Source organism: Harpia harpyja, chromosome 9 (assembly GCF_026419915.1).
Source record: "Harpia harpyja isolate bHarHar1 chromosome 9, bHarHar1 primary haplotype, whole genome shotgun sequence".
NCBI classification, from domain to species: Eukaryota; Metazoa; Chordata; class Aves; order Accipitriformes; family Accipitridae; genus Harpia; species Harpia harpyja.
Window position 1 is genome coordinate 33,647,749 of NC_068948.1, and position 17,138 is coordinate 33,664,886.

The 17,138-nt window shown below is 47.3% G+C and overlaps 1 protein-coding gene and 1 long non-coding RNA gene across 2 annotated transcripts; one reads left to right on the forward strand and one right to left on the reverse strand.

Moving 5' to 3' along the window:
* Window positions 1-1,826: 1,826 nt before the first annotated feature.
* LOC128146575 (uncharacterized) lies at window positions 1,827-6,000 on the reverse strand. The gene is made up of 3 exons (XR_008236786.1): window positions 3,853-6,000; window positions 2,790-2,948; window positions 1,827-2,217 (listed from the first exon to the last, which is right to left on the reverse strand). It is a non-coding gene; the product is annotated as an uncharacterized LOC128146575 (long non-coding RNA).
* A 500-nt stretch (window positions 6,001-6,500) lies between these two features.
* MORN3 (MORN repeat containing 3) lies at window positions 6,501-17,072 on the forward strand. The gene is made up of 6 exons (XM_052798031.1): window positions 6,501-6,585; window positions 8,398-8,553; window positions 9,243-9,400; window positions 11,462-11,657; window positions 14,336-14,520; window positions 16,998-17,072. Exons 1-6 carry the CDS (start codon window positions 6,576-6,578, stop codon window positions 17,064-17,066), a joined length of 774 nt encoding a protein of 257 aa, XP_052653991.1. The 5' UTR covers window positions 6,501-6,575; the 3' UTR covers window positions 17,067-17,072.
* The last annotated feature ends 66 nt before the right edge of the window (window positions 17,073-17,138 follow it).

The following is a 17,138-nucleotide window of genomic DNA, read 5'->3' on the forward strand; positions in this document are numbered from 1 at the left end:
AATGCCTTCATGCAACAGCACTGCACTGTCGTACCCGTGTTACCTGGGCCAAGAGTGTTGCACAGGCTCTTCCTTCTTCATCTGCTTTTGAGCATGAAGTTGGTCAGTTGGTCTTCTCTGTCCTGCCCCCAGCAGCAGGCTGGCCGGGAGGAGGCTTGTGAGGGCTCCTTCCCTGTTTCCCAGCAGGGAACAGACAGATTTCTGGAGCAGACAGCTGCTCTAGATTTAAGGCTATAAAAATGTGTCTTTCACTTGTGTCAACACATGACGAATGGTGCCTTTCCTCTGAATTTGAATATTTTAACAACATTTTTTTAGGTATCTTGCAAATCTAACCTTCCAGCTTTTGAATGGCTGGCTTTTGCTGCCAGAGATCTTCTAAGGCCTTTGCACAGCAAATCTACAAATTTGAAATCTCTGTTTTGCCTTTACCTTAACTAATCCCACCTCATCAACCATTCACTGCCAGAAAATGTATCAAAGAAATTGAGTTAATAAATCAAGTTAAGGATCACAGCAAAATTGTGACTGCTTGTTCTTCTGATGTTAAATTTTGTTCGAGTACATGTAGTTATATATGTGCAGTCACATGTGAGCTCCTTTCCTTCACCCTCCAGACTGTTTCTGAACACAGATTCCATTCATTCTTTTCTCTTAAGATAATTGAGGCTGTTTCCTTAGATGTTTTTCTCCTGTCCTAGAAATACCAATTCTTTCCAGCACAGTGCAAACTTGAAAGGACAAAATATAAATGTGGGTAAGTCCCTATTCTAACATCAGATGACAGTAAGCCATGATAAATAAAATACTTTGCACATGTTTCAACTGGAGATTGGTACTGCTGATTCACTTTGTAATCTGGATTAATTCCTCAGTTAAGGACTTGCAGTGACGCATTAGCTCGAGTATGGCCAAATTTATCTCCCGCCATCTTCCTACTGTGATCTGCCTGTTTTAAAACAATATCCCTGCAAAGCACTCTACAGTTGTGCAGTAAATAATTCTCAGTTTTTGGTGACTTCACTAATTAACAACAGAAGCCTATGTTTGAACAGTCCTGTTGCAGGTAGTTAAGTAGAGACAATTAGCTGTAAATCTGTGGCAAAAGATACTCCTGGGGAGAGGATGTCATAAGCATCAGCTTCAACGACTTCAACATTTCACTTTGCATGAATATGTAAGCACTTGAACATGTCAGATAACCTAGGGTTCTTACTTTAGGTTGTTTTGATGTAAAACCAACATGTTTTTTATCTTGAGAGAGCTGGTCCCAGCAAAAAGGAGGGAAGAGTTTTAAAGAAACGCTTTCCCGCAAGGCTGCCTCTTAAGTCGAAGTCAACCAGTGAAGTTTACATCTCAAACCTTTCACTTCAATCCCTCCTAAAAGGTGCTAATAATAATTCTTAAAAACAGAGCAGTGGGGAAGCTCCTTCAGCACTGCACCCACTCTCTGCTCATCCGGCTAAACCCGACACACGCTTGGTCGGAGTCCAAGACCCTCCCACCACTTCCTCTGGCTTTTCTTTTGAATATAGCAGCAATAAAACACACATCTGAGCATCCTACTTCCACAGTATGTTGTTGTCACATTCTTCACCTTTAAAGAAATTCAACATATGTTTCTCTAATTTTTTTTCTCTATTTATTCTACAAAGTTCCCAGAATAAACTTAAATTATTGATTTTGACAGTTTTCAGTTGGTTTGGGCATTTCACTTGGGTGATTCCCGAAGCTTTGTGAGAGCAAACTCAGCTCAGAGCAGCTGTCTCCTTTCATTGCAAAAATGATTGGTTTCAGATGTAGAATACTGAGGTCCTTTGGCTTTATTTAATTAAAAAAAAATCTTACTCTCTAAACTGAAAAAAATCAAGGCGCATCCCATGTCATGGGACCTTGCTCCACAAATGGCATGTTTCCAGGCGTTTTCCTCACGCATCCTCCCCTTGCTTAGTTTGCTCTTTGGTATGTCCGAACTGGAAGAAAGTGGAGAGCTAAAAGTCTGTTGCAACAAATTGTATTGGCAGCATAATGGGCGAAGTTAAAGCATAATTTACACTGACTGATTTAACAGCTTCCTTTCAGACTTAATAAATGTAAGGTTTAATCAAATGCCAGACAACTAAAGCAACAACCGTATGAACAGCAACAGAACTGAAACCCCGTCACTCCCTGGTGGAAGAGGCTTTGCTGGTGCTCCTCAGTGGCAGTGACCAATGTCTGTGAGAGTAAAAAGAAAAAACTATTTAAAAAGAAAAAAAAAAGCCAAGAAGGAGATGTGGGGCCAAATTTTGGCTGGAAAGGCCAGAACAAGGGGAGTTGCATCAAGGAAAAACCAAGTTCTCCTAGTCCATTGTAACCTGGATTTTGACCCTACTTTTCATAGTGGCCTCAATGTTGTGTCTTGAAATGACTGCCCTTGGGAGAAGAAAAGGGTTTGGTTGGGGCACTTCCAGGTCATTTCAGGTTTATACCTCACACTTTGGCTGAATTACATATTCTACATACCCGACACCCTTTACAAAAATTATCCACACTTCTTATTTATTAAGGGGATTCCTTCTCTTGTAGTGGAATGACATTTTTTAAGTAAAATTTCAGTTCAGTGAGTCAAAAGAACTTTCTGGTAAAGCTGCAAATATCACCGCCTTCTCTTCAAGATGGTCTAATTTTGCCTTTTTTGTGAGAAGAGTACACTTACATTTACTCACTCTGTATCCTCGTAGTACAAAAAGGTACAGAATGATAATAATGAGTGACAAAATAATAAAATATAATTCAGATATTTGTACCTGGACTAAGAAAACTGTAGATGGGAATCACGCACAGCCTCTTCCTAGATAAATGGCTCTGCGAAGCCGCCTTGGTGGGGCCAGGAGGGTCTGCGAAAGCAGCCGGTGCTGATAACCCGCTCTGGGATCACGGAGGTAAAATAACAAACACACGGAGACCTGGAGCAGAAGGATTTAAAATAAGCGACCCAGAAATGGAGACATCACCAAGTGTTTCCTTCCATCTCATCCAGATATAGAGGCTTTTGCAGAGGCAGCTGCGGGGCAGTTCTTGGTCCCAATTTGTGAATTTTAACTTGTTGCCAAATTATTTTAATCCTTTTAAAGTCTTTATTGCATCTAAAATGGTTTCAAATATATATTGAGTTTCTAATGTGTATATAACTTGTGCTTAGCAAAAGCTGTGGTTAGGTGATACATAGTTTGGACTTGCAGTTCAAAAACCTCAGATAACCTGTGGTGTTTAAAAATAAACAAGTGAAACTGTCTGAGTTAGCTAATTATTTTTAATTGACAAATTCTCAGTTAAGTGTGGTACAATATAGGGGCTGAAATATTCAAAATAATTAATACTTTTCCAGAAGGGTCTATTTCTGGTTGTAATTTAAGACTGTAGGTTTTGAGCTGCAGTAAGCATTTTTTCTTCTCCCTCCTGGGTTTCTCTCATTTCCTCCACAAACCCCATCCCCCACTCTAGCCCCATACAACTGGCCACGGGAAAACACAGGAACGATTGTCTTCGGTAATTCATAGGCTCTGCCCCAAACCAGAATGCATTTACATGAACAAGTGTGAATAAATCCTTCCTGAACATCTTCATCTCATTTTTAATAACAGGAAATATTTTGTCTTGTATAAGTATTTCCTAACTTGGTCAACTTCCATAGTTCTCTGTCTGGTTTTCCTGCTTAAAGGAGACTCTGTAAGTTCCACCTCTCCTACATCCCTGGATTTAGGGAGATGCAGAGCCACCCACCTGGGTCAGCACATCCCCTGCAGCCAGAGAGGTGCTGGGACCTGCTCACCGGCAGCTGCCGTCATCCCAATTCATCTAATTCAGTACCAGAAATTCCGTGTTTGTATTTTCCTGTAGTACAGATCTCTCTCCGCCATTTCCATGCCAGCTTGCAGGTTGGGTGTGGAGCAGCTCTTCCCTCCCCCCGGTTCATTTTCCTTCTCCCCCTGATTCCCGGGTAGCGGCGTTGTCTCCTCCTGCTCCATGAGTCTCACGCATGGCATGGGAAATGGAATATTCACCTTCAGTCACACTCACACTTGGAATAAGTCCAGGGAGGAGGTGTTTTTCTTCCCCTGCCCATACTGACCGCAGCAGAGGCAGTTCTGGGTGAAACAGCTTTACTGTTTCACTATTTGCTATATTCCCTGATACTCACTGTTACTCACCATCAAACCTGAAAGATCCTTCCCTGCTTGCAGTCGAAAATTGGACATTTACCCCGGTAGTCACCACCCCCTCACGCACACCCTCTGTCTACCCGAGCATGGATGCAGCATTTAAGCCACCTTCAATGCTACGAACATGGAAGATGGCAAACGAACACCCATCAGGGAAGACCGAGCTGTATCTCACCTCTGCAGAGACAGGTGCTTTTTTTCAACCCAAGGTTCCTCACCTACCTCGAAATGTTTACCACCCAGCCTGCAGTGCTGTGCACAAAAAATGTGCTTAAAGGATGAGAATAAACAAATGCATTTGGCTCATGGGAGTAAAACGAGAACTTTGGTTTTATGCTTGAAATGTGCACAGTTAAGTACCTGTTAGGGAAGATTATCACAGACACCCACAGGAACATAATGGCAATCCCTGCTCATCGTGCCTGCAGAAGAAACATAATGGGTGAGGGAATTAGTTCAGGATTATTCAGTTTTCTCTTTTAAGATGTCTGACGTGCATTTTCAGGGGGTTTCTCCTTTTTCTTCTGATATTTGCAAGGCTGATTTATTTGTCACCCATCAGTACCATAATCAGTGCTTTCATTTCCAGCCTTCTGCTGCTGCGCATATAAAATAAAACAACCAGAGGTGAAACACTCGTTGCTTATCAGCATTTTATATTCTGTTGGATAATCCTTAACTCAAAGACACATAGCTTCACAGAGCGGTGTGCGTTCGGCGGCTCCACGGAAGAGCCCGGCTCCAGCTCCATCCCTCACGCTTACCGTGGAGCACGCGCGAGCCCCCGTCCCACCAGCATCCCTCTTGCCTGCAGCCGCTCGGTCCTCCAGCTCTCCGGCAGCTCTCCCATAACCCTTCGCGCAGGAGTTTGGCAGAGTTGCTATGACGACCCTGCCCATGCAGCCGGCAGCAGCCAGCACCAATCGCAGGTTGGTGTCTATGGGGTGGCATTTGGGGTGGGGGACAGCAGGAGAGCGTGGGCCAAACTCGAGGGTGCTTTGCAAACCGAGCATGTGGGCTTTCCCCATCGTCCGCTCCCATCGCTGCTCTGGCACCCTGCTCCTTCTTGCTGGGGAGGAGCCGCAGAAGGTGCCCTGAGCACCCCACTCAGAGACACTGCCGTGGGGGCGAGGAGGGGCTGGGGATGGTTTGGCTGCACCGGAGAGTGCCGGCAAAGGGACCCTGGTGCGGGGCAGTGCCATGGTGCAGGGGTCAATGCAAGGGGTGAACTCACCCAGGGCATTCTCGGGGCTGGGTGACAGTCAGGCAGGGTGCTGCCGTGCAGGCAGAGCTGGTGCGGAGATTACACAACGGGATGTGGTGAGGTGGCAGGCAGGGTGTTGCCAGGGACAGCCAGCAGCCCTTTCTTTGCAGTCGGTTGAATTTTCCACCTTACTCTTTATGAAGTTAATATGTACAGCTGGAAAAAAGTATAGTTGTAGCTAAACTGCATTGCTCTGAAGTCCTGTGAAGGGCCAGGGGGAAAAACTGTACAAACTAAAGCTGAATTTTGCCAGAAACCTGACAAAACTCTGAGGTGCATAGAGCAGTATCTAGAGAAGGACGCGGAACTCTAAGATCCTCAACCCCAAACGCAGCAGCAGCAGCAGAGACGCATGGGAGCAGCAGCCTCTAGCCGTCAGCGCCAAGACCTGCAGTCGCTGTTGGGAGGCTGCAGCCAGAGCAGCTCTGCACCACCTGCCTCTTGCTGCCAGCCCCTTCCCACCCTTGTAGTAGGTGGCTAAAAACATCCAGGGCAATAAATACCGACTACGTTATCACTTATGCAAAGCTGGCATCACTGTCTTAAATTTGCAAGGGGATTCAGCAAATGAAGGTGGCTTCAGCCAGCCAGCATTACCCTGGGTGCTCCGCATGGGCTGTGCCTCGGAGGGGACCGTGAGCAGACAGCGGGGTGCTGGGGTTGCCCCTGCAGCTGGGAATCCTCCCTGGGATTTTTAAATCCTAAGCTTTGAGCTAAAGAAGTGGTCAGACATGGTAATGGGACGGTGATGCTCCCATCTGGTGGGGGCAGCAGGGAGACATCTCTTCTCGGCCGTGAGCTGCTCAGAGGTCGCAGCTGGTGTTGGGGTGGGTGCACATAGCTGTAGCTTGGCTCTTCTGCTCCCCCAGCAAGGGGAGGACAGATGTGAGCCGGCAACGTGCGGCTTCGTGTCCTGCAGACACCCAGCCCTTGGCAAATATTGGTGAGATCCCCCTCTCTGGGGGCTGCAGCCTTCAAAGGCGAGGGAGGAACTTAGCAGCTGTGCTGTATCCCATGTTTGCACTGCAGAAAAACCATCCTCTGCGGTGGGCTGCGACTCTGTCATACCGAGACACAGATCCTGCCCTCGATGTCCTCAAACAAAGATGCTCCCAGGTGAGTGGCATGGCCAGGGGACTCCAGCTGCCAAGTCCTCCTCTGCCCTCACAGACAACCCTGTCCCCAAAACATCTGCTTCAAGGGTTGGCAATGTGGTCGTCTTCGCCTTCCCACCTCTCCTTGAGGTCGGTGGAGGAGGTACCTGTGTTCAACAGCTGAAGGGGGACTGACCAGCGGAGAACTGCTTTCCAGCCCCTCTCCTCCCACCGCAGCGTGGCAGGAACCCTTGTCCCCTCCCCGGATCCGAGCTCACAATGCAGTGCCTGGGCAGGTCCCCCAGCCCTGCCTGTGCCCCCCTGGCCCTGCCTGAGCTCCTCCAGCCCTGCCTGCATTCCCCACAGCCCCACAGTAAGGAGCCATGTGGGACGCGCACTACATAACACAGCTGTGTTTTGGGGAGGAAGGCTCATCCTGGAGACAGAAGTACTCTTTTTAGCAATGATATCCCCCCAAATAGCTGCTGAATGACCATTTCCTGCAGCTATGTGGAGAACTGAGGATGAACGCTAACTGTATTGTCTTAGTTGTAATTTCTAGCTTTTATTCCCTAGCAAGGACCCGAAGCACCTTCCTTTCCCCTCTCCTCCCAAGCTCCATGCTTTCCCCCACACTGGGCTCTCTGGCATCCAGAACACAGCAGGAACAGGAGCTCTGCTCTGCCAAGAAGGGAGAGAGGCAGCAAAATCCCTCGACATATCTCAGTCCAGCGGATCAGGACGGAAGGGGGAGCCCAGGAGACAATATCGGAGAGCATCCCACCCCGCCGGGCTCCAGCCAAGCTCTGGATGTTGAAGGCATTCATAGACACTTGCTTTTTGTTTCTATAGCCACCTTTTGGCTTTTCTTTATGGTTTATAGGAGACCACTCTCACCTCTGAGTCCGTGCTGGCATTCCCGCTGTGCCGAATCGCAAGTCGTTCCATCGGCAATGCCCAGAAATCACCACCACACCATACTCTGCTGCTGTCCTCTCTGTATTGATGGGCCAAAACAGTTTCTTCTCCCGTCTCTTCCCCCACGCTGATCCTTTCCCTCCAGACCTCTGACACCCGAATCCCCATCCCCCCCACAGTGCCCATCATCCCCTGCCTGCTGTTCATGCTTTAAAACCCACGTCACTTCGGAAGCCACCTCCTTGGTGGCTTGTTTGACTGATGAGCGGTTGTCCTGCCCTGGGCAAGTCTGCAACCCTCTTTCCTGGTAGATGGAAACATTGTGGTTTCGATGCCTTTTAACAAGACACCTGCAGGACTGGTATTTTTAGCAGTAAAGGAGCCTGAGCTACGTTACTTCTGGGGGTATGAAGTGTCCCAGCTCCTGGTGCACCCCAGGGACACCGGCCAACTCTCTGACCTGCTCCACCTTGTGAATGTCTTCTAATGTCCTGAGAGATTTCCTAGCAAACAAATAATTTTCTAATTTGCTTAAACCACTGCTCCTGCCTCGCCAGGAGCCTGGCAGGGTTTCGGTTGTACAGAGAAGGGGCTGCCTTTCCCTGTGCTCCTCAAGATCTCTGGCAGGCACAGAGACCAATGCCTACCATAGACCTGACCTGCTGAGACTTATTTAACGCTTCTTAACAGCCCAGGCTATGCTGTGAGCCTATTTTCAGATAGCGCTGGTTTGTACTTCAGTATTTTTAGATATCTTCTGTTTGTTATATCTCTATTTTACCCTTCCAAAGCCAGACATCAATTACTGACTCGAGTGCCTATTAAAGCATAGCTCACAAATAAACTACTCTGCCAGTACCTGCCTTAGTAATTTCTCTTTCATTTATTGCTGACAATCGTTTGTTTTCCTCTCCAGCCGCGAACAATATGCCCATTGTAAAATACCCCAGGGCTACAGAGCCTCTCTGGCATGAATGGGACAGGAAAGCACAGAAATGTGGATTAAGACACACGGTCTATGCTGTAAATGGGGATCAGTATACCGGCGAATGGCTGGACAACTTGAAGCATGGTAAGATACACCATTTTGAGAAAAAGTACCAATTTAGATGTCTTTACAAAAGTTCCTGGGGGCAGGGAGTGGTCAGCGGTTGTATATGCTCCTGGAAGACCATTCATTCATGTATGACTATAGATATATATATGTCTTTGATATATGTTATGCAAAAATGTACTCAGAAATATTCCTGATAGGTAACTTGAAGAGCTTTTGCATGCACTCAGGGGCAATTACCTGATCTATCTAGACGATAGATGTTAAAAAATCCTCTGCAAACACAGCAAACTGCAGTCAGCTCCATGCACCGGGACGTGCCCTGGCTGCACAGTCCCTGGAGCTCTCTTGGCTCCTGACTTGGCTTCAGGAATATTCATTTATCCTCAAGCTGTGGCGGGTGCTGCAGAAGATAGAGCAGAGGAAGAAGACCCTGACCGAGCCCTGAGCAGCCAGAGCAGGACAGGCTTGTTTACAAGCAGTAAACCAGGGTTTGGAAAGATTTAAGTGCATTCAGCAAAGGCCACACAGGAAGCCCCTGATCAAGATTAACGATGGTTCCTACTCAGGAAGCTAAACTGAATCCCAGGCATAAACCTGCCTCGGTGCAGGGAGCACTGCCTTGCCTGGGATGGAGCTGTAGGAAGGCAGCCCCCTAAACCCTTCTCTTACAACTGCAATGGTCATTCCTCTTGTTTGTTAAACAGGTAAAGGCACCCAGGTATGGAAATGCACCGGAGCTATTTATAGCGGTGACTGGAAGTTTGGGAAGAGGGATGGTTATGGCTCATACAGCATTCCTGACCCTGTAACCAAGGAATACAAGAAGGTGTACACAGGCTGGTGGAAAAATGACCGAAAATCCGTAAGTGAGATTTCCTGCGCATGCCAGCGGTGAGGCAGTGTGCCCCAAAACATGGGGAAGTGTTGGGTGCACACATGCAAAAAGATCACTTAAAATGCTGATTTTTCAAATACTGAGGCTGAATTGAAGGGGTATGGGGAAATGAATGTATGGAACAAGACAATGAAAGCAAGAGCAAAAGCTCTGGTGTTTAAGCCTTCTCCCCCTGCCCTCCCCAACCTCGCTGCTCCTGCTGTTAATCACTTCTCCATGTCAGATGCTGTAGGAGCTGCACTGTGTCCCACAGCCAGCAATAGGGAAGGAGCAGCATGACTCCAGGCAGAAGCTACAGGAACAGATTTTCCTCCAGGCTTGGGCTCTCTTTAAAACTTAATTTGAACCTGCAGAAAGCCCAGGAAGCTTCAGGAGTAAAAACCCATCATTCATAAAAAGCCAAGCGTGGCCAAGAGTGCCCTGTCACCCGCCATCTCCTCGCTGGAGTGGGACTCATGCCACCCATCCACTGGTGACCGGGCTACAGCCCCGACCTCCCACCAGCGATCGCTGCTCAGACTCACCTGCAGCTTGGCCAAGCAGGACAAGAGGTTTCATGTCCTGTGTGTTAATCCTCCCTACCCATCCCTTTCATTCCTCTCATCCTTGAAGCAGTCAGAGGAACCTTTATCATAAGCACTGCAGGAAAACGTACCTTCTTCTGGGAGTTTTACAGCATATTAGACAACGTGAGTTCTTTTGGAAATTAAGCCTGTCACATAAATCACTGGTTTTTCTAAAAGGAACAAAATGAGGAAGTCATCTGGTGAATATGACTGCAATCTTATGTGCAAAATCCTTGTAGGAACTTTTTCTGATCTGCCAATGGAAACCTTGTGTTCATCTTTGTGTCTGCTCTTAAATTAAATTAATTTCCTCTTACGCTTCTAATAGGCGTGCGGCTCTATGGCTCCAGTCTCTTGGAGGGAGCTTCCCCTCCCGTTCTTTGAGGATATATTTTGCATGATTGGGCTTTGGTGAAAGATTTATAATGACATCCAAATATAACTAGGGTTGTTTTTTTCTTCTACAGAAGTCTTGCCTTTACATCCATGCAGTTTAATAAAATTAATGCTCAGAAAAATCAGTTATTTCCAGAACTGATTTCATTTTTTTTTTCAGAGATAAATTAACGCTTTATTCCTATGGGAAAACTGATTAGTAATATGTAAATATTTCTTACTGCTATCACTCCCCGGAATAGGGGGTACCTCTGGACTTCTCTTAATGGCAAACACACACATAACACCAACACCTCCTGGGATCCCCAGCTTGCACACACGCAGTGGTCTTAATTCAGAAGTTCACCAACCAAACCTGCCAGCAGCATCGAGCCTGAGGAAAGAAAGCAAAGAGTGGAGACAGTTCAACATCAGAGCCTCACCTGCCCCGCCGGTGTGACACCTGCTACCCCGGGGAGCCTGGCCCGGTGCCTGGCTGCGGGGAGACATGGGTGGCATTGCAGCCTGCCGGTCTCGCCGCAGGTAGCCTTCGGGGCTGCCTTTAGTTTCTTGTAAAGGAGGAAGGAAGCGAGGCAAGGGGCTGTTTAGGATATTAGCTCTTTGGGGGTATGGATGGAGAAGGCGGCAAAACTGTTTCTGTGGTTAGCATCACTTAGAGACCTTTGGTCTGCCCAGGGGCAAGCAGAGGAGTTGCCCAGCCTGGGACACACTGGGCTGTAGGAAGCATCATCAGGGTTGAAAGGCATAAAATCCCCACATTGAGAGACAGGTCTTGTTTATGCTGCCTATTCCCAGGCAGCTTTATATTCTAGTAAAACCTGCTTTTAGCTAAATATTAGCAGCAGTCATGCCAATAATAACATACTGAGATACAAACCTGAGGTTTTGTCATGGGAACAAAATCATTTGCCAAAAAAAATCCCATACCACCACCTCTTGTTTCCTCCAACACAAGAACAGCCACTGAGCTGGGCTGCCAGCAGCCATGTATAAGAGTAATAAGCAAAGGAATAGTGTCTCAAGAAAGTAATGTCCCAAAATTGAACATTGACGTCTTTCAATACAGAGGCTCCTAACCGGCCATCTCTGTGCTGCTCTCCAGGGCTACGGGGTGACATTTTATGCCGGCAGGAAGCGCTACGAGGGCGAGTGGAGTGGTGGGCTGCGGAGCGGCTGGGGACGGATGTACTACCGAGATGGCTCCATCTACGAGGGGCAGTGGCTGGAGAACAAGCCCAATGGGCAGGGGATGCTGCGGCTGCGTAAGTACCGGTCACCCTCGCCCAATGTGCCTGCCTGCCCCCTTCAAGGTATTTGGTGTTGTGCTGCTTTCCAGATGCCTCTGCTGTCCAGATTTCTGGATGTTACATCGCATCTCCTGCACAGCCTTGCGGCAGGGTTGCGGCTGCTCCCCTGCATCATCCCTCCCCTCCTGATTTGGTGTTGGAGGAAGCACAGGCTGTGCAAGGGCCGGTGTTGCGCTGCTCAAGCCCACACGCAGGAAAGCTTATTTTTGCTGTGATTTACATTTAAATGACTGAGATGGTTAGGGTTAGAGATAATATACTGTTGGGTCAGAGAAGAGCAAATCTCTCTTTTCAAGCCAGGCACTTTGCCAGACATACTTTCTAACTGCTGCATACCAAAGAGGAGTCCACTTTCCAGCACAGAAAAAAAAAAAAAAAAAAAAAAAAAAAGAGAAGTTTTCATTTTGAGTTCACTCCATCCCCTCTCTTACTTCCGACACTGGCTCATGTTGAGTGAACACAGGGGTTTCATTAGTACACAATCCCTTCCCAGAAATAACACCGAGCACATCATGAATTGGGAATGTTGGGGGCAATCTCAGCATAAAAATAGAAATTTGGAATTTTTTTTCCCTTATTTTGCTTGGAGTTTAACACATTTTTCCCCAAAGCCAAGAATCCCAATCCTTTGAAATACAAGGCCCTGCATTCCAGGAACATTTGAAGAAATATTATCTCCATATTATTATTCATCTATTTTTTTTGCTTGAAAATGATCTCAAGGCTAGAAATTAGCTAAGCAAAGCAGCAGGGAGGAACGAGCACGACCTTCACTGCACATCACATGCACGACTGCGCTCTCTCTGCTGACTGTAAAGTCACTTTGGACAGATGGCTCATCCAGATGAAATCAGCACCCGCTTCCAGGGGTAACTCCTTCCACTGATCTGCTTCACTCCCATCAAAGTCACCCTTGGTGTTATAAACTGACAGCCCCTGTGGGCCGAGACACGGCCGACGCACCATTTCAGAGCCCAGTTGCCTCCAGTGTAGCCTGCAACTGATTGCGAGCTGGATTCCTTTTGGTTAAAATTAGCCAGAGCAATTATTTCATACCCACAAGCTTAATGTATTCAGCTCAGCCGCTGGAAGTGTGCCCACGTGCCAGCAGCTTTGCGATGGTGAAAGAAAAGGAGTTCTTCAGCGGAGGTCACGATGAGCTGCAGCTCAAGATTAAATTGCTTGTAGTGGCAGTACGCCCGGTGAGGGTGAGCTCGGCTGGGAGCACTGCGCTGATTTGCCGCCTCTGCTACAGCCCGTTGCCGAACAGCTTTTAAACCAGAGCATTGCACATCTGCAGAGATTTTGGCTGTGAGCAATGCAGCCTCTCAGATGCTGCGGGAGGAGAGCGGATGGGAGCAGCTGGGCGCTGCGGTGCAGCCAGGGCATTCAATGGCCCCTCCATCACAGCCGGGTCTGTGATTTTGGTGGTTTCTGAGTTGTCGGTGGCTGAAGAGCAGAAGCTGAGCTGCTCCCACCAGTGGGCAGGGCAGGTCGGCATTGCAGATAAGCACACCACCAGATGCAAGCTGAAGATAACCACAGACATGGCTCCAACCTGTAAACCAGACCCTGCCTGAAGAGCCCAGCAGCCACGCTCCCTGGAAGCATTTTTGGTTTTTCCCTCTTGCCTTACAGCATTCTGGCAATCCCCAGCTCTCTCTGCAGCACTGTGCGGGGTACCCTGGTAGTTCGGCCATCTCCTGCCATGAAGAATGGCAGAATTCAGCTGAGAACTAAAGATATTTCCACTAAGTAACTTGGTCAGAAATCCCCATGGTTTTTGGCTTAGAAACACTGTATGTAGGAAAAGAGGACAGCAGAGGATTCCCCCAGTGAGAGCAGGGTGGCCTGGATATATCCCAGCCCCAACATCACTGTGGGTATGATACCCCTTCTGAACCAGTGTCCCTGGACGAGGCTGCTCTCTTCCCCTTGCAGCTCTGCTTTCCCTGTTGGTGATGGATGGATGGATTCCTGGAGAGCAGCAGAGCGCCCAAAAAAACCTCTCTCAACTTGCAGAAAAACACCAAGAGATGCAGTACAGCTGGAAAAACAGTCTGTAACTGATTGCCTGAAACATTCAGACACTCATAGAAATTCTTGCCCTGTAATTCATTGAGGAAAAACATAACTACAAGTATTATCTGAAATCAAGATTATTTTGACTGGACAACAATCAGACAGTGCGGCTGTTCCTTGCCCAGACAAGCAAACCTCTTCAAGCCAGAGATTCTGTGTGATTTGTTGCAGTGACAAATCCAACATGTGTCCTATAATTTTTCATGTTGTGAAGAGTGACTCACCAACTAGTCCCTTACCCCAAGCTCACTCGCTCCGCACATCAGCTAAAAAGTACTGTCACCATGAGAAGAACAAAGCAGGTGAATGCAGTTCTTGTTCCAAGTCGGCAAGCGTGGCCTCCTTCCACAGCCTTTTCTCCCTCTGCAGCACAGCAAATGGAGCACTGCGAAAGCAAAATGATACACCGTGCCACAGCCCCTGTGAAATTAATAAGAGGAGCCAAAGAGATGATTTCCTCTTCTGTCCATTCGCTGTGTTGATCAGTTTCATTTGTAGCCCCTTAACGAAACAGTGCAAATTTCATGATCTGTTCATGTATTTAATTGCAGCAAATGAAAATCGGTACGAAGGAGGTTGGAAAGGTGGAAAGAAGCATGGCCCAGGGAAATTTTTCTACTTGGATAAGGGACAGTTGTTTGAAGGTATCTGGGCAGCAGATATACCAAAATGTGGAATTCTGATTGACTTTGGCAGAGATGAAGCTCCTGCCCCTACTCAGTATCCAATCCCAAAGGTAATTGCTTGGAAATTTGGGTTTTGCTAGTGAAGTTTGCATTCATCAGTGCTCGGGGAAGCTCTCCAGGTAGCATTTCCCTCTTCAGGCGATTACCCCCATGGGGTTCCCACCTCACAGGGCGTGTGCTCAGAGTCTTTTGGCCAGCAGTGTCCTCAACAGCCCCATAGGGACCAAAGGCCCATCCAGCCACTGCTGGAGCCTCTTAATTGCCTACATCTGAAAAAATGCAGTTCTCATGCACCAAAACTGCTTAGAGACCTGAAGCCGCACAAAGGAAATGGGGACAATAGAGGCAGAGACAATAGTGGGATTTGCGTCAAAATCAAATGATTTCGCCAAGCCAAACTGCTGAAGCTGACTAGAACTTACTGAAACCCAAGCAGCTGCAGAGCTAAGATCAGCTATTTCCTTTACCTGGGCACTGTCCAGGGGCTCGTTCGTGTCCAGCAGGATAGAGGGACATGCATATAGCAGGTGGGTGTCTGAGAGCCGACATCCTCCAGTCCCCTTTTCTCTTAAGGTCAACACAGGCTGCGGAGGAAGAGCCAGTCCCTGTCCCCATACCCCTCCCAAAGACTCAGCGAGATGCACGAAGGGGCACACAGACACTCTGGGCCGTCAGCCTGGCAGCTGCCGGGTCCTTGCACATCACTTTGGCACAGGAGCCGGAGGACAGGAGAGCCTATCCCCCGCTCTGTGTCCTCGGAGGAGGGCAGGGAATGGGGACCAGTAGGGAAGAGACGTGGCTCCAAGTGAAACAGCTGGCCAAAAGAGTCTCAGCTCAAATCCCCATGGTCTGCACACGTGAAACCCAAAGACATTGCATTTCCAAGGGACGGTGACTGCAGGATACGGGTGGGGAAGCTCCTCTTTGCTTAGAGCCTAGCAGAACCTCACCAGATAACCACAGCACAATGCTTTACTCCAGGAACACAGGGAACAGCACGGCCCTGTGGCAGGTAAAGCTACCTATCTTCCTCCTCTGCTCCAGGGACAAGGTTGTTGCAAATGATACTGAGCACACACAGCCTACCGAAGCGAACAGCTGTTACACCTTTGCTTCCCTTATTTTTTTTCAAATCTGGTTTCTGTAGCAAGGGCTCTTTGAGCGCAGCCATTTTTGACGAGCCAGTTAATCCTGTAAGTACTAGGCACACCCACGGCAGTGCAGACAAATAAACACCAAATACTCGGCAGGGAAAAACAATCTCTATTTTGCAAAAAGAGTGAAAGGAGCAGTACTTCTGTAGCTAAAAATATTTACCTTACAAGGCTTGTCAAAGGTCACCTGAGAACAGCCTCCTCAACAACCCAGCCCAACAGCCTGGGATGAACTGCCACTTCACTAAGGCAGGATGTTCAAGCCTGGCTGTTTATTTAACTCCCTGAAGACCAAGTTATGACCCAATTTTCTTCTGCTCTATGGGCAAAAAGAAAGCATCAACTTTCACTGACATTATTGTGCTTTCCATCGGAAGAGATTTATTGATCTCAGAATATGGGGGAAGGAACAGATAAAAGGAGAAAAATTGACTTCAGATTTTCATAAACCTTTTGTCAAATTACTGCTGCAAGCAGCTGTTAGGAGAAAAGTAGATGACAGGTGAGCATTAGAAATTGCCAAAGCCAGGCAACTAAATAGTCAGCTTTTGCCTAGCAAGAGGCTAACAGTGAGGATCCAAGCTTCTGCATGGGAGAAGCATCACTGTGTGTCTTCATTAGCAGGTAAACAGAACAAATGGTGGGGATGCACAGGACAGAAAATGGCTGAAAACTAGAGAGCAACTGTCATAAGCTTTGAAGGAATCCAGTATGTAGATGAAGGGGTTGCATCAAGGCAGAATTTGAACATACCTGCAGAGATGGGAAAAGACACAACATGGTGAACTTGTGATATTTGCTGTTACAATTATTGAAGCCAAGGCTTCAGAAAGCGTAACAAAATAAATGAGGGAAAGACTGGACATCTTCTGCCTGGAAGAACACACACATGAACCCCCCAGAAAGCATCAGGACATAAAGCAGGTCAGAGATGACAAGTTCCTGGCAGGGCTTTGCCACTTCCTGCTCAAGAATCCGCGTCCAGTTGCAGGCAGGTTACGTGACTCCAGACTCCTGCTTTCATGTGACCTTTAACGCTCACTTGGGTGACTGCAATTACTCACCTTTTAAAACTATAGGTGAGACCCGACAGGCTACAAATCAAAGCCAGTTTTGTCTGAGAATGTGTTTTGTTAAAGGGGAATCAGTCCACTCCACGCAGAGCTATTTCAAGGAGATGAAGCAATGTTCAATATGCTAATAAAATTAGGAAAGTGTAGCAATGTTTCTAAAACAGTAATTGAAAGGCTGCAATACAAACTAAAGTCCTGATACCTGAGAGCTTCTCTGTTAATGCTCAAATAATCAAGATCTATAAAACCTTAAGCTTCTTCAATTACACTGCATAACTGATTTGTATTCTTTTTATTTAGATTGAACTAGCTGATCCAGATGGTGTTTTAGCAGAGGCCCAGGCGATGTTTGATGACAGCCAAAATTAATAACCGGATGCTGAAGAAAAAAAAGATGCAAGATAAGAACATGATCCTGGGTTACTTATTGAGTCTCAAATC

What these genes read in the sequence shown, in the direction of transcription:
- MORN3 (XM_052798031.1), top strand. An exon ending in GCTGGACAACTTGAAGCATG is followed by an intron (nt 8,554 to 9,242) that starts GTAAGATACACC and finishes TTTGTTAAACAG; the next exon opens with GTAAAGGCACCCAGGTATGG. An exon ending in GGAAAAATGACCGAAAATCC is followed by an intron (nt 9,401 to 11,461) that starts GTAAGTGAGATT and finishes CTTTCAATACAG; the next exon opens with AGGCTCCTAACCGGCCATCT.